The 16,777-nt window shown below is 36.9% G+C and overlaps 1 protein-coding gene across 3 annotated transcripts; it reads right to left on the bottom strand.

Annotated features, from left to right (window-relative positions):
• Positions 1-1,221: 1,221 nt before the first annotated feature.
• On the bottom strand, positions 1,222-15,606 carry LOC116257476 (chaperone protein dnaJ 15-like). 3 transcript variants are annotated; one of them, XM_031634260.2, is made up of 12 exons: positions 15,304-15,606; positions 12,119-12,324; positions 8,575-8,698; positions 6,613-6,695; positions 6,426-6,537; positions 6,242-6,346; positions 3,150-3,200; positions 2,759-2,848; positions 2,569-2,677; positions 2,339-2,487; positions 2,168-2,221; positions 1,222-1,683 (listed from the first exon to the last, which is right to left on the bottom strand). In XM_031634260.2, exons 2-12 carry the CDS (start codon positions 12,244-12,246, stop codon positions 1,489-1,491), a joined length of 1,200 nt encoding a protein of 399 aa, XP_031490120.1. In that variant the 5' UTR covers positions 12,247-12,324; positions 15,304-15,606; the 3' UTR covers positions 1,222-1,488. The 3 variants fall into 3 exon arrangements, with proteins under 3 accessions (XP_031490120.1, XP_031490122.1, XP_031490121.1); XM_031634262.2 differs by having other exon boundaries at positions 12,119-12,291; XM_031634261.2 differs by having other exon boundaries at positions 12,119-12,279.
• Between the last annotated feature and the right edge of the window lie 1,171 nt (positions 15,607-16,777).

Genomic DNA, 16,777 nt, shown 5'->3' with positions numbered 1-16,777 from the left:
AGAGAGATGGCTAGTATGGTTTTGACAGAATTGGACGAACAAAATGATTGTATAGCTCATATATTAGCTCAAATGGCTTCCATTGGAAAAACAGACCTAGGAGCGGAGGCTAGTTACTTAGGTCACTTGTTTAATGATTCTTAATATACTGGTATGGAGTCTGCCAAACTAGAGCTTGACGTTCAAAAAGCAAAAAAACGTCAATATTGAAAGGCATGCGTTATATATATGTGATATATAATGTGTGTGTGTGTCTGTGCTGCATGCATGAATAGGAAAATTTAATTTTGCTAGTAACCGAGTGGCTAAAAGACAAGGGGCATAGGCACTTAGTCTTTTAGGTCTTTGATATTGCTTTGTAAGAAAAGTCAGTTTAGCTGTGTGCATGTGAGAGAAAGAAAAAGCACAAGAGAGAGAGAGAGAGATGGGATTCCGATTACCCATTCATATTAGGTCTCCCATTTCAGTTGGGCTGCTTATTAAACAAGATGAGACTACATGAGGCATTCTCGTTCATAAGTAGTCGTATGCAGAGTTTCATAGAAAAAAGTCGTCGTATACAGACTAATAAAAATAATTAATATAGGCCCGAAGAATCGGTATAGTAGGATGAACTTTGGTGGTCAATAGAGCACCCCATCGTGATGGCTTGATGCCCATCATATGAAACAGTGACTAACCGCCTACCAGCCCTGGCTTGGGTTAAGGATGAGTATTCTATACGTTTTAAAATAAAAAATCAATACAAAAGCATGTAATGTTTTTTCCGTGAGGAAACGCGTAAAAAGTAACTTCATCGGTCTAAATAGTATAAACTCCAAGGCTAGCAGCCTCGTTCCCAAGACCTATGCATGCTTTGGCTTCCAAAAACAGTTAGCTCTCATGGGTTTCAACCTCGTATGGATTTCGCGACACAAAGAACCGCTGACTACACCAACCTCCGTGGGCAATGAGGTGCACGACACCAACCAAGCTTGAACTGCAACTGTCTCTCTGCGACTGTCTCTAACAGCCATATCTCAACTCCACCATGCCAAACACCCATTGAGGCTTAAGAGCATGCAATATTTGAATTCCAATATTTAAACTCTCAGCAAATTTATCATGAATTTTACTTCAAAGAAAATTCTTTCAATTAAAGAACATGAGATGCGAAATTTTTTGAAATAACCGAAACAACTAGCAATTTGTAAAGCAAGTATAGTTACAGTTCTGCAATCATACACAATTATGCTCCTCTCTTCTTTCAAATTGATTGCCAGCCAAAAAATGGTCCAAAAGGTTGTGTATAATGAATGGATGAATTTACACACATTGTTTAAATCAAAAGCTTGCTCTCGATCATACTATCAGAAACGTGATAGGATACATGTACCCTCAAATGAGGGAATTTAGGAGAACCATCAAAATCATACAAGAAAGGAAACCCGACCTTCATTCCAGTAGTGTGTTTTGTATAAAAATCACTGTGGATAAACTGTGTCAGAATCAGCCAGCTTTTCTGTTCGAGCCTCCCAAAGGAAACCACTTTTTCCTTGTGTTCTTCCCTTCAGAACCACTCTCATCAACAGGGTCCTCACCAGGAGACTTGCTATTACTACTGCTCCCAGAAACATTATTGACCGTCTTTGCAGTGGTAAAAGATGACTGTATGCTATCCCTTTGTTTCAAGAGTTCGTCAACCTGCAAGCAATGGAGTTGCTGTTGATGGGATTTAAAGCAAGGAAAGAACAGAGGTGCCTAGGAGGCAGGAAGTCTCAAAGCAACCACTTCCCTGTGCTTTGTTCCACTTCTCATGTAGACACTGATACCCTCCAAAGAGCAATTATTTCACACACTATGAGATGATGAGACTTGTGATAAACCCACTCTCTCTCACCCTGACAGACACACACATGCATCACTCCTGACTTGGAATGTTCACTAACCTCATGAACCTTTTGAAATATGTGGTTCGGAACCTTAAGCATCATATGGAGATTGCTAGTTAATATCTCACTTTTTTTAGAGAAAAACACAAAACTAATGCCACTGTCATCAGATTCCAGACCACAAGAAGAAAAATTAGCTTACAACCAGAAGATGGTGACTAAAACAATATTCAACACTACAAAATCTCAAGCAGCAGGAGCAGATATAAAAACATAAAGAAAGATAGAACACATACATTTTGCTTCTCCTGATTGTATCTGTTCATTACTTCTTGATAACGCGCCAAAGCCTGCACAGCAAACATTATAAACGACTTTAATATTCACCCACATAAATGTGCTTTTACTATTAAGAGAAGGGTGGCAAGGATTTATGTTTCTCTTAGGGGAAGAGGGCACAGGAAAACCTTTCTATATTCTGACTCAAACTGTCGCAACTCATTTCTTTTTGCCAAAATTTGGGCCTCAATATCCTTTAGCTTTTGTGTTGTTTCCTCGTATGACTTTGCACAAAGAGCTTCAATAGTATAGCTTGCAGGCTTGAAAAAATTATCACCTAAAACAAAATCAAGAAATTTACACCCCAAAAAGCAGATAATAACAATCAAATCATCTAAATAGAGAAAAAGACATTGACCATAAACAGCAAATATGTGGGTGCCCGCTTTCAATTCCGCAACCTCACATGGTTGCAGACCTTCCAATCTTTTAAAGAATGCAGATTCAGGATCTTTAGCCATTGCTAACTGCATAAGGATGGAAATTCTTCATACATCTCATAGAAGCTAGATTAATTTTAACACAAGGTAAAGAAAAGCTGTGCATACAGCATTCAGTGTCGAGTCCAGTCGATAAACTTGAAAATGCAAAAAGTACATCCCAGCAGATGTCACCTTCCCAGCTTTCTCACTATCTTCCTGCAATGCATGGAGGAAATAAATAACAATCAAGCTTGTGCTTCCCATTATTTGCCTTCACTTTTCAAAACCTATGTTCACTTTATCTTGTACCCAGAAAGAGGGGGAATGTATCCTTTCCATATTCCATGTTATCTTAAAATGCCTTAAAGTGAATGCATTGATTTCCCAAACACTAATTTAATGTTAGCTTGATATCTTTATCCATCAATTATGAATCATGTAATACACAGAATAAGTGAGGATTAGATGAAATGTAGTAAAATAAACATAACAGAATCAAATATTTTAGCAAACTCACCTGTAAAGCTAAGCCATAGCCTCCACTTGGTTCTTGTTCAAAATAAAGGAGCTACCAAGAGATAAAAGCATGGGGGTCAGTAGAAAGTATCCGTGCACAGAAAGAATGCAGCATCAATAATCATGTACCCACAAGCCAAAGAATTGGCTGCTCAAGTTTCACCATAAAACCAATAACCAATGCCCCTGAGCTATGTCACCTGAGAACGAGGTGCGGGTGCGGATGCAACAATTTTTCAAAAAAAAAAAAAAAGCTGCGGGTGTAGTGAGGGTGTATACAAACGTGTGTGTATATATATAAATCATTTTTTACATATTTAACTGTTCCGTAGCCTTATTTATATTTAATATAAATTTTTTTATTAAAGATAATTTAGTTATGTGCACATTTAAAAAGTCTGTTTTGACCTGGTTCGGCAGACCTAACCGAATGTGCTGTGTCGGAGAAGCACCAGCGTTGACACAGGGGAGGCAGCCATTTAGAACCACCCATGTGACATAGCCCCTGAGACTCCAGGATTGACCTCTTCTTTCTTGCGGCAAGAAAACCATCTGATGAAGAGGAATCCCATAAATTCATGGATTTCAGCCATTCCCCATCATCATTTGCCTAGCCCTATCATATTCATCTAAATAAGGAGACATACCAATTTTTTGTCCTTAAATTATCTGGAATCATTTAGGAAAAATGATGAATAGATTTGGAAATAGAAACTGAAAGGAGTGTTAAAGGAAAACGTAAGCAAAACTACAACTAGCTACTATACTGGTACTACTGAAGATTCCATTGTACTACTTTTGTTTGGTACTTTGGCCTTGTCCCTTTAGGAATGAACATGTATAGCTATCACTCTGGAAACTGAAGTTGGAGTGAAAGAAATGAACATGTGAAACATTATCAGAAATAATGACAAACAGCATAATGACAGAATATTCTTTTGGATTCATACAGGATTGAGGAACAATTGACTAAATAAATTGGAAAAATACTAGGACAGAAAATTGGTTTTAACATACACATTTGGGAATGATGAACATTTGACTAAATAAATTGGTAAAATACTAGGACAGAAAATTGGTTTTAGCATACACATTTGGGACAACCTAATATGGAATTTGTGCACGTAATATTAACATATGATGTTTTTGTATCTCCTAATCTTAATACCAAAATAAAAATATCATAACATCACAACTTTAAAACAAACTAACAAATATAAGAATAACATATAAGCTCATACCATGAGCGCTAGCTAAAAGGGGCCTCATTGAACCATCTACCAGGAGCACCAGACTAAAAGGGGTTTTTACCCACTTTTTCATCTTATTTTATGGCCATGGACCATGAATTAGGCTCATTGGTCAATCCTGAAGGCCGCTACTCCACCTAGATCCCATTATCTCCTGAAATTTCTAGAAAGCTTAGATGAATTTTCATAGTTGATACCACCTATTAAAAAATGGAAGCAACTTGCCTTGCTTTGTCATGAGGCTACTTGGAAAACCTTTGTCTCATTTTCTTCACAATTTACAACTAAAATAACTACGCTTGAACCAAAACACAGAGAGTTGTTGACTTTCCAACTGCTGCCCACACTTCCCATCTAGAAGAAATGGATCTCAAAATCCTAAATGGATCTCACCAGAGAATCTGAGGTCACATGCTCATCCTGGATGATCCTTCAGATAAGTATACAGATATCCAAAGCAGGCCATGAAGATTATGGATCCCTAAGAAGGCATAAGCATTAAGGTCCTTGGCTTGCCTACCTCAGAAAGTTTCTTCAGTACAACAAACTCAAAGGGCATCTTTTAATCCTAATCTTCTAGTTCATGTGTCTCCAGAATTCGAGTAGACAGGGAATATCCAAATCAAATTCCTGATTCTATTAATAAGGAATATTTAGAAAAAAAAAGTTTGATTTTTAAAACAACAGTTAACAGATAGTATTTTATATGGCCACTCCTGCATTTCTTGTTCAAAGCCATATGTGAAAACAAAAACTTTATGTTTCTGTGACTATCAAAGAAGGAAATTGTCTGTTTACTTAATCTGTAACCTTTTTCGTAAGCAATTTGCAAACGCTCCCAGACTTTAGTGGAAATAGAATTTCCACAGGGAAAAAGAAAGCCAATATGGCCATGCAGAAAAGCAGACATTAAACTAAAGCAAAGACCCATCGACAGCTCTTGATTTGGTCAAACCCATTTGCCACACTAATTCCAAACCGATCCACATCCTTTGTACTCTAATTTACCTTTTAACACTTCAGAATGACATTATGATCATAGACAAATTTCACCCTTTGTTTGAATGCAAGGAGGAGAACAACTCAGATAAACTGTCAGAGACAATCGTTTTCTGCTCTTTCTGTGAAACAAAAATTTGAGAAGTTGTTTGAAAGGGGAGTGGACCGTCGAGATAGTATATACATATATATATATATATACAAGTCGGCACTGTGTGCAACTTTCCACATAGATGTGATTTACATGCCAAAAGGCCAGCACATAATTTTGATGTGTAGATCAGATTTTTAATGGTCTTGACTTGTAAACAAGTTATACACTCAAATGTGTTTTTCTTTTCCTATGCTTTTGGGCATTAATCCATCTATACAGTATCAAGAAGAAAATGGTGTGCCATCCAGACATATTTCTGAAATCCACATATATAAAGAGTGAAAGAGAAATATAAAAAGATAAATTTGACTTTCAACATAGAGTCATAAACAGAGTCTGATCGTGTGAAAAAAGAAAATGTGAGGTCATGCCCAAACACTTTAGAAGACGCCAGACTCAAGTAGAATCCAAGTCCAATGGATAAAAAGTATAAATAGAAAGCCATCAAGCACATCAGAACAATGCTTCAAACAAGTAAATTTCATGTTGCAGTTCCGCAACACCCATACCTAGGTCGGATCAGCTCAGACAAGACAACCATTTGGCAAGTCTGAGCACAAGTAAAAGAGATCATGTTTTTACCAACCAGTAGGCAAAAATGTAAGCACTTATACTATTCTATCAAACATATCGTTTTAGACTAACTATGAATCTGAGTATCTGACAATGAGTTTGTTTAAAAAGTCTAACCTTGAACTTGCTTTGGGAAGATGAGACTACTCTAATCACAATTCCAGCTTGAGCTTGTTGATCACTTATCGTCACACTGTAAAAGTGAGCTTGTTGTTTCTCTACCTACCTCAGAAACCATCTGCAAATTAGTTGCTTAAGAGTACATGATTGCATAACTTTACAAACTCAGTCCGATACTCACCTTGCTGCTACTGGAACTTCCAACTTGAAGAGGTCTAATAGTTACAGTTCCATTCAGTGCTTCCTCAAGGACAGAAGCAGAAACTGTGGTCTTGATAGGCACTCCCAACTTGCTGATAATAATGTTATCTTCAATAAAACTGTCCAAAGAACAAGTGAAAAGATCCAACCAAGAAAATAAGGTTTACCTGAATAATGCTGCAAACATTGTATTTACAGTTCCTAAGTTGGATAAGTCAATCTCCATGTCCATGCCCTCAGCATCTATTGCCTGGCAGAACCAAGGACATCTCAATTAATATCACAAAAGAGAAACACTGCATAAGAAATAAAATAGAAGTGGAGTAAAATATGGAAAAGATCAGGGTGTAATTCAAGTCCAGAACAGATGTAGAGTCCAATGGAAAATATGGACAATGAATTCTACATCTTAACTAAACTAGGTGATAAAATTAAACATATCTAATTATCTACATTAGTAAATATCAATTGTATTTTGCATGTAGCACCCGTTTTGAAAATGTTAAGTATTATTGCTAGTTCCAAGCCAAGCAATTATACCATTTATCAACAGAAAATTAATATGACAATGTAATTGTGATAATATCATGATAAGTTTCCTTTATTTCAAAAATCCTCCTTTTGTATACATTGTAATTTGTAAGTGTACAATTTCTATTTTCATGTTTCTTCATAACTTAAAATCTTTTACACCATGTCACATGCACAGAGCAAAATAGGTGCCTTACCCATGTCAACATGGCTGGGCAAGGGTTAAGGCAATGTTTCAAAACCTAGTGATTTGGGACTCAACTCGTGACTTCATGCCAGGTATTGTTAACTATTGTCTTTAGAAAATGCAATATATAACGTCATTTAAAGTTTAAACATAAAAAGGCTGTAAAGTCACTTGATCACTTTACAATTTACAATGAAATTAACATCACATAAACTCATTACCAAGCTATGTTTACTTATGTAATAATATGAAACTGGACAATGAAGCTACTCAATAGTGGCATACCTTAACATAATCAAGTATCGAATATCAATATATCAATGAAAAAAGAAAAAAAAAACAACTCAACAAAAACAAGCAGCAAAGATAACATCTGTCACCAAATTTGGGCGAGTCAAAAGTGTTGACTCAGCTGAGACTTAGCGAGTAAAATTCGGCGAGTCTTTCTAAGTTCTGGATAAAAGCACAGTAGGGGGACTCATCGATTGCTGGACACAACTTGGACATGGCAACACATTTTCAGTAATTACTTATCAGTTTATATTTTATGAATAAAAACAATAAATATATTGTTTTTTTTTGCTTGATACTAGGGCTAGGCATCAGTACCTGGCCCAATCGGGCCGAAAAAACCAGCTCAGGCCGGCCCGATAACGTACCGGGCCAGCCCAGGTGGCTCGACGGGGCCTCATATATTTTTTAATATTATTTTTATTCTAATAATGATATATATTATTAAAAATATATTTTATATTAAAAATTATATTTTATATTTTAAAAAATATTTTTTTATTGTAACTGGGCTGGGCCCAAGCTCGGGTTTCGGGTGTCGAGCCAGGCCTAAGCTCGAGCTTTGGGTGTTGGGCCGGGCCAGCCCGATGCCCAGGCCTGCTTAATATAACACACACACACACACAGTGACACACATATATATGTATATATATATATATATATATATATATATATAGAGAGAGAGAGAGAGAGAAAATTGTGTCCTGGCTCCCAAGTTCTTAGAAATTGTTCCACACCCATGTAACATAGCTCTTATGAGTGCACGTCAATATTTTTGTCATAAAGAAACATAACAGAAAACTCATAAGTAAAAAAATATATTTAGGGGTAAATAGTACATAAATGTACTTATTTTCTATAGGGCCAGCTATCGCACTCTACCTAGATGCCTATACTCCCAGCCAACAGCCTAGACCTGCATTTGGGCATACAGCAGAGTTTAGCACGAGATCACCAATAACAAATAAATTGAATAATATACTGTGGTTTCATTTAAAAATGTATCTGAAACCTTGTGCAGATAAGTTTTCATATTTCATTTCCGAGTAATCCAGCTACAAAATCCAATATGTTGGTTCCAAAATGGTTAGTAGTAACGACTGAAAAAGCAGTTAGTCACCTCAAAGCCTGCGTTATCATACTGCCTTCTTTTCTCTGGATCAGATAAAATGCCATATGAATAAGCAACCTCTTTGAAAAGCTCTGCGGCTTCAGGATTGCTTCCATTTTTATCAGGATGGTACCTGCCCTCAAGCCAGAAAAGATATTGTCAGGATCTCAGAAAGGCGTTTTGCATATTATCATTAATATTCTTTGAAAAGGGTAATTCTAGAAAGTCGCAAACTCATAGATTTTTTGTTGCTGCTACAAATCATTTTGCTAAGCTGCACTAGCAATGGAAAAGCAAAACAGAACAAACAAAAGAACAAGTGAATCCAGAACCAGGTTTAATCAGTTAGTATGTAATATTGCAAAAGAGCCAGGGATTTGCTGCCAACAAACTCAATATACAATGTAAGATAACTAAAGAGGAAGGAAAGTGTTAGAGAAAGTCATATATGATAATCTATCAAAACTTTCTCCTGTGAAAATGCAATACACCCAGACATAAATGCCACAATCACTGTGAGCATGAGAATGATCCAGAGAAGAAAACACAGCACACTGCAAAGTAGGAACATACACAAGCATGTCTAGGCACACACATATCCATGCTTGAATATATGTGATACGTGTGTGTATCGTGAGAATCTTACGATACATTGGGGTGTATTTGTACCCCATATCGTACAATACATGTCATTTTTTAAAAAAGGGGGCCCGAGACACCCTTTTGCGCCTGTTGTTAAAACCGTGCTCTCCCTCCCTCTCTCTAAACTTCTCTACAAGCTATGAGAGGGAGAGATTTCGCTGGTTTCTGCAAAAAATCAGTCATTTGAGGAAGAAACCCTCGATTTGAGCCTAAGGTATTGCTCTGGGAATGTTGGGAGCTTGATTCTTGCTTGAAGAAAGAGGGCTTTCAACATTTTAGAGCAAAGGAGAGCATTAGAGGTAATCTGAAGGGAAAAAAAGAAATTGTATATGCTTATATGGAAGATTATATATCAAAGGTGGCTTGGACAACTTCATCGTCCACTTCATACAGCAGCCTCCTACCTAAATCCTTCTATTAGATATCTTCCCACTTTTAAAAAGGATAAAGAGGTCAAGTATGACATATTGGACTGCATTGATGTATTAGTCAGTGACCATACGGAACGAGGTGCTATCCATTCAAAGATCTGCAAGTACGATACATGTTTTGGTATCATGGGTAGAGATACCACAGTTCGACACATGACATCCCTGCATCCAAGTATTAGAAACATGAACTCTATGTTATTATTAGCAGCTTTTTGAGTTTTTGTTTGTTACTTAAATTTATTTGGTGTTTTATTTACTCTTTCATAGCGTTACTTTTCATTTTGTTGTTCAGATATGTGATGAGATAGGTTTGTGCTCGAACGGCCATATCTCAAGAAGTTGGTAATAAGAATCCTCAGGCAAACATGCAGTGTTACTGGATGTGAAAGAAATTGAAGTGTATTTGAACAAATTCACACCAAGAAAAGAAATAAACTGGAACATAAACCGCTGAATGATCTTGTTTTTGTCAAATACAATATGAAGTTGAAAGAAAGGTAACTTAAATATATTTGTTATGCATTTTAAGTTTTTACCAATTGGTTAACTTTTTCTCTTGTTAAATTTTCTAGGCAATTATTAGATGGAACATCAACAGGAAGGCAACATCATACTCAATTTAATCCTATCAACCTAGATCTTTTAGATGTATTGCATTCTTGGGTTGAACCTGAAGAAGAACCCGTGCTTGATGAGGATGATCTTGATTTTTTTAACAACCTTGAAGGACTTGACGAGTTTGTTGAAGGAGAGCCATGGAATGTGGATATTGATATTCCATTTAAAGGCATTGGAACAATTCTTGAAGACAATGAGAAGGAAGATGAAACGAAGACGAAGACGAAAACGAAGATGAAGATGTTGAAAATGATGATTAAATTAACAATTTAACACATTGATTGATGATAATTGTGTGTATTTGTGATGAATGATGGTTGAGATGACCTGTGTGATCACTGTGATGAATTGGTGATCATTTATACGTGATTTCTTTATGAACTACATTTTTCTTGATTTTCTGACTTTGTTTCCATTTTTCCTGATTTTTTCTTTATTTTTTTAGATTTTTTTTGTAATTAAAAAAGTAATTTTACCATACGTTACCGTACATGTATGTACATTACGATACGGTGTACTGGTCGGTCCGACTGATACACGATATGATACACCTTTACAACACTGAAGTATACCCTATAATCTTCCCATAGTAGCAGTGGAAACTCGATCAGATGGACTTCCCCACCTTTAGCTTTATGCTGGAATCAAGGAATTGAAGAACCAATTTATTTCTTGATACATCAAATGCACAAGTACAAAAAGGGTTTGGGTGTTAGCATCAGATCCATATCAGTTGGATCTCAGCTCGGGTCTTTTGAGTTCCTATTAGTGTGGTCCTCTGTTACAAGTATAGTACAAAAGGGATTAGGGTCACTGTATGCATCGGCAGACCCATCCATAACTTCTAATAAACCCTACCCCCAGTATATGACATATATATACTGCAGGGATTAAACCCTAATCATCAAAGAAAATACAGCATTACCTTGGAAGCGGGGCTTCCACGGCCTTGGTGTGCACGAGTTAGAGTGTAAGTGTGAGTTTCTGTTAGCTAGCACTAACATTGGTATCAAAGCATGGGCAACCGGGCAAAAGTGAGGGACACCATGGTGGCCATTCAAGCCCACAGAGCTCGTATAGAGGAAATTCTTGAAGGGTGAATTGCATGCTACAAACGATGGAGAGACAACATCTGGATATTGATGTGGGAATGCAAGCCTTCCTTGCCTTCCTTGTTGAGCAGCAATCCATTGCCACCATGTTCCGCGAATTTATGCAGCAAGGCAAGAATCCAAATTCCCCAAGCACGGATAAAAACAGAGAAAGGGTTGCACACTCACATCCAAATTCCAGCCTTTAATAAATTAAACGCTAGAATCTACTAGTTCCGCATGTTTTAATGTGGTTCACACAAACACATGGTTTAGTGTTTAAGGACAAGAATGTGATGCATTAAACGTTCATTATGTGTTTTATTTAGAATCAGAGACAACCAGTCAAGGGCATAACAATTTTTCCCATGGTCACAGGTGGTCAAAAGCAAAGGAGTAGAAAAACTTACAGATAGCTTACGAAAGTAACACAATATTAGACTATGGAGCCCCCAAGTTTATCTAATGAAGTTGAAAATTTCCAACCACCCCACCATAACCATAAAATCAACAAGGTATGCGTCAAAAAGGTAATTCGATATAGAAACAAGTATACTTCTATCAGTTAACTTCAGAAGATGATTAGATGAAGAATCACAATATTGCATCAAAATCAATACAAAAAAAAAACAATGCTATCAAATATTGGAGTTACCAATTTAGAAGAAAATGGGAATAATCTCCAAAATCAGGTCAGACACACACACACACGATGCATTTAAAAGGACCAATAAATTTGAATCAAGAAATTCCGATATTCAAATAACGCACTTGAGAGCTAATTTTCTGTAAGCAGACTTGATCTCCTGATCTGATGAATCCCTTGAGACATTTAAAACCTCATAAGGATCCCTTCGGATGGCTGGAGCTGATGAACCCTCTGTCTTTCCAGACGCCATTTTCGTTCTGAGTCCTGCAGTCAGATCAAGCCACTGCAGATGGAACTGTCCAAATCAAGCTTCAAAACCACTTGCTGACTTTCCTCCACAAAACAAGAAACAAACCAAACAAGGAGGAAATTTAAAAGCTCAAAATCTAAACCTTGAAGCACATGACAACATAAAAAGAACAATAAAAGGAGAAAATTAGTGGCATAACAAAGCAAATTGCTCGCCAAACTGCAGGAATCTGATCCCTGAATGAGACAATGAATAAGATTCCAATTAACTGTAGAAACTTAAAATTCTAGGGGGTTACAGAAACAAAAGCAATAAAAGAAATTGGGAAACTGGGACACAATCTAATGAGATACTCAACACCCTAATTTCTCCCTCTTAGTGAAGAAAAATGAACAAAAAGAACTAAATTTATAGCTGCATTTGTATAGTAGAAAGAGAAAGATCACGGTTGTCAAATCTGGCAAGTCAACTCAGGGATTGGAGTAGACCGGAATTGTCAAGTGACTGGGTTCAGGAGTCAAGCATAAGCCAAACGCAAAAAAGTCCTAGAGGACTCAGTTCTAGGTCAGCTGAATCAGTTGAATTGGTTGAATCAGCTCGGGATCACCCAATCCTAGACTATCAGATTCAACACTGGCATTACACAACAGTGATCAACCCTTCTGAAACGAAAGAAAAAAGGAGACAAACTGAAGCCACATTAAGAAAAAAACTATAGATGAATATTAGAAATAAAGAAATCTAATGCATGTTGTTCATTAGTTACTATTATCTTGTAAATGTTTTCATAAACTGTAGATACTTTGATTGTATTTACCTGATGGTTACATTTCATGTTGTAGATGTGTTCAATTTATTCATCAATTTGTAGTAAATCTCATGATCTATTTACATTTGCAATTGATTCAACTAGTTTCAATGCTTCATGTTTCTCTAGAGTGCGATCTTAAATGTCTACGGAAGAAAGATTTGTACATCAACTTGTCAACTTTAGCTTATCTATTTGCTGGTCATGGTAAGCATCTGAGATTGATGTCCATCTAATATAGCTAAAAGCTGAGAGATGTACGGAATGATAGCCCTAATTTAGTAAAAACATGTGCTAGCCCATATAGGGGATGACAGATAAAATTCCACAACGATCTTGGCAAGGTACAGCTTCCGGTATGTTCCTTTGAATAATGTACACAATGGTGTCCTACTTTTCCAAAAAATCCATAACGGCATTTAGAATTTGCCCAATCACATTCAATGGAAAATCAGACTGTGAGGTATCCAGGACCCTTAGACATCCAAATAATTTTTTGTTAAAAAAAAGAAACGAAATTCAGGCCCTTTTATTTGAAGCATAATTTGGAACTGGATCCGAAATGAAACCCAACCATTTAGATGACCTTCAATTATGCCTCATGATTTCAGTGGCAACGGTATGATATTGTCAGAAGTTTCATGTCAAAGAATGAAAGATGATGTAACCCGACCAAACTATTGCAACCCTGACATGTACTCCACTTCTTTTGTTAATCATCCTACTTTTGCAGCTCTGCACACCAGCAAAAACTGCATGTGTCCTGCAACCTTCTTCCTGGTTTTCCCAGCAGAAGCTGTATCTGGATTTTTGGTAAGATTAGTAATTTTCCTAAGGGACTAGTATGAAGGTGATCACCATATCTCAATAATGGGTGGTTAAGAATGAATTTTGATTAGTATGATCACCATCTTCTGTATGAAGGTGATCACCATATCTCAATAATGAGTGGCTAGGAATGTTGTAGCCATAGATATAACCTGAAATTTCTTTATAATACAAACTTACAGTGAAACCTATTAATTAAAGTGATATAATAACAGCATGAAAGCTTTTATTTTTCTTGCCTAATTTTTACAGATCCTTGAGTTGCAGATACATGTAAAAGCATGGGATGCCTACGACCTGTTAGCTGAGAACACAAAGCTCACGTCTCAGATGTTGAGATTGTTAAAAAAACATAAAATCACTCTTCTGGGATGACAAATAGACTAGGATCAAATCATTGCAGGCAAAGGTTAGTAACATTAGTTTTACCTCTTGGCTGTAGGCATTAGAATACATACTTTTGAGATATATGGTCATTCATAGAAATAACCAGGAAATGAGAGGTCATGAAGGACCAATGGGAAATTCTAACCTGTATGCCTGAAAACGTAGGTGTGCATGCAATATAAATGCATATACATATACGAGTAGATATACACAAACACAGGCTTAAAGGACTGGAATCATATGCTAAAGCATGTGACTGATCAAAGCAATGGGCCGGTGATGAAAATGCAGGAATTGCTCTGTCCCTCCAATCTTTGAACAGTGAGGTAGCATGAAATTGTAATTCATTGGCACTTATAAATGCTTTCTATCAATCAACACCTACACACATGTTTTGTAATTAACACCTATTATATGAGGGAAATCGTTAAGACTGGTTTTAAGGTAAGCGGAGACTCAAATTTTTGCAATAAAAATAAATAGCCTTTTTTTAGTTGGCAAATTCTACACAAAGCATGATATATACTAAAAGAAATGATGTCATACACCTCTAAATCAAATACTACTCAAAAATCTGCAACTAGGGCTTTATGAGCTACCGGTTCCGAGTCCGAAATCAAATTGGGTGTACAGATTACTCCATCAAACAACGGTGCAGGATAATGGTGATCATATGCACTACAGGAATGAGCAACAAAATAAGCAATCTGGTCTATAAGAACGTGAAACGAACAAGTGCAACATGAGTCACCCTAAAATATAATAGCAGCCAAACTGTGCCACACATAGTCATTCTGCTGCAGGACATTCATCTCATACTATGAACATCGGGGTGCATCTGCCAGCATCTATAATAGCGCACCCAAGGGAGTGCAATACTGGAGTTGTTCCATTTTCGACAATTCACGCAAACGACAATTACTGTGCACAAAATTGACGTGATCCATGAAACCAGCAATCTTTATTCCTTAAGAGTTTCAGCTAATATGCACAACCCGAGAAAGAGAGAGAGAGAGAGAGAGAGAGAGAGAGACCTTTTGCTTGTGTAGCCGCAGCGATCAAGGAGAGAAAGAGAGTCACCAGAGAATCAGCCGGCCATTACTTTGCGATCACCGGTGGCTAGGGCTCAAATCTATAGGGCTAGGGTAACAGATGCGTGAGGGGAAAGGGAGAGAGAGAAAGACACCGGCGACAGCCCGATCGCCGGTGGCTGGAGGAAGCTAACGGTGGAGGAAAGAGGGATTACAGGAATGGGGAGAAAGAGAGACTTGGGATTTTGTTTTGGGTTCTGCAAGGAGGGGAGGAAGGAGTCCATCAAACTTCCCTTCCAACGTTACCACTTGGGTCCTCTTCTCTCACTCTTTCGAAAAGTTTTTGGCTGAGATCCAACTTCTGTTATTAATTTTAAATAGGGTCTCCGAATTTAAATATTTCCGATGTGGGCGCCAGCTTTATCTGCAACTGTTGAAAAACAGCCTTGGGTTAACTTGTGGCGCATTGAAGCACATGAAAATTGGCAAATCTTACTTTCATTAGTTTTTAAATAACTATCCAATATCGTATCATATCCTCCTGCATCGGATTCATGAAAAATCGACCCATATAAATTGCTTTCAAAGAAAGGGTAATAAAAAGTTGCTTAATTTTTTTCTTTTTAAAAGCATTAAGTAAAGCATCAAAAGCCACATGCCTCTCTAGCTTTTATATGAGTATATATGCATATGTTAATATCTCTTCGATACAAGTTTACAATATTATCATCTCTCAACACAATTTTTAGCCCTCCCATTGACCTTTTTGATATGATGTGATTTAGTATATTGTTTTAGCACATGTCATATGTCAATGTTGACAACATTATTTAAGTCCAAATACATGTTCCATTCCTGCAACAAAAAAAAGTGACTTTTGTGTCTTGGCAACATTTCAATGTGTTGGAAGACAATAATAAAGGTAAACCTTTTATTTGGTAGGCGTTTGGTCAACCAGGGACCACATTGGAAAATGAAAGCTTCAGGATCATATTTGGGATTACAAAGGAAAGCTAATTTTTAGAAGAAATTTCATCTTTCCACTAATGTGCTTTCAATTGATTCAGTCTTTGTGAGCAGTAGGCCGTCCCGTCCACGCTTCACCCTTCACTCGTCACTCGACAAATAACACATGAGAAGCGCGCTTCACGAATCTGGATGAAGTACAGCTTCTGGATATCTGTTATTGCATTTGATTTTCTACGGATCTCAGATCCAAAAAGATTTGAAATCCCCAATAGGTGATACGGATCTCAACTCTTATCTGTGTTGTAGTCTAAAAATTATAGATTTGAGAATTTTCATTTTACATAAAGAAGCCGTGTAACATTTTTGTTCAATAAAAAGAACAATTTTGTTTCGAAAATTGAAAAGATTTTCTTTTTCCCATAGAATGAGGCATATGACACTGAGGAACCAAACACCAACAGCTTTTACTCGTTCTCTTTTGCGTTCTGTATGTATTTCTGAAGTTTTT

The sequence above is a fragment of the Nymphaea colorata genome, chromosome 7 (assembly GCF_008831285.2).
Source record: "Nymphaea colorata isolate Beijing-Zhang1983 chromosome 7, ASM883128v2, whole genome shotgun sequence".
Lineage (NCBI taxonomy): Eukaryota > Viridiplantae > Streptophyta > Magnoliopsida > Nymphaeales > Nymphaeaceae > Nymphaea > Nymphaea colorata.
Note: the sequence above shows the minus strand (reverse complement) of the source record. Positions and strands in the feature narration are given on the sequence as shown.

Coding starts and splice junctions, on each gene's coding strand:
- LOC116257476 (XM_031634260.2), bottom strand. CDS start 12,246: ATGGCGTCTGGAAAGACAGAGGGTTCATCAGCTCCAGCCATCCGAAGG. Junction 8,699..12,118: donor TACAGAAAATTAGCTCTCAA/GTGCGTTATTTG, acceptor GCTTGAGGGCAG/GTACCATCCTGATAAAAATG. Junction 6,696..8,574: donor ATGATAACGCAGGCTTTGAG/GTGACTAACTGC, acceptor TGGTTCTGCCAG/GCAATAGATGCTGAGGGCAT.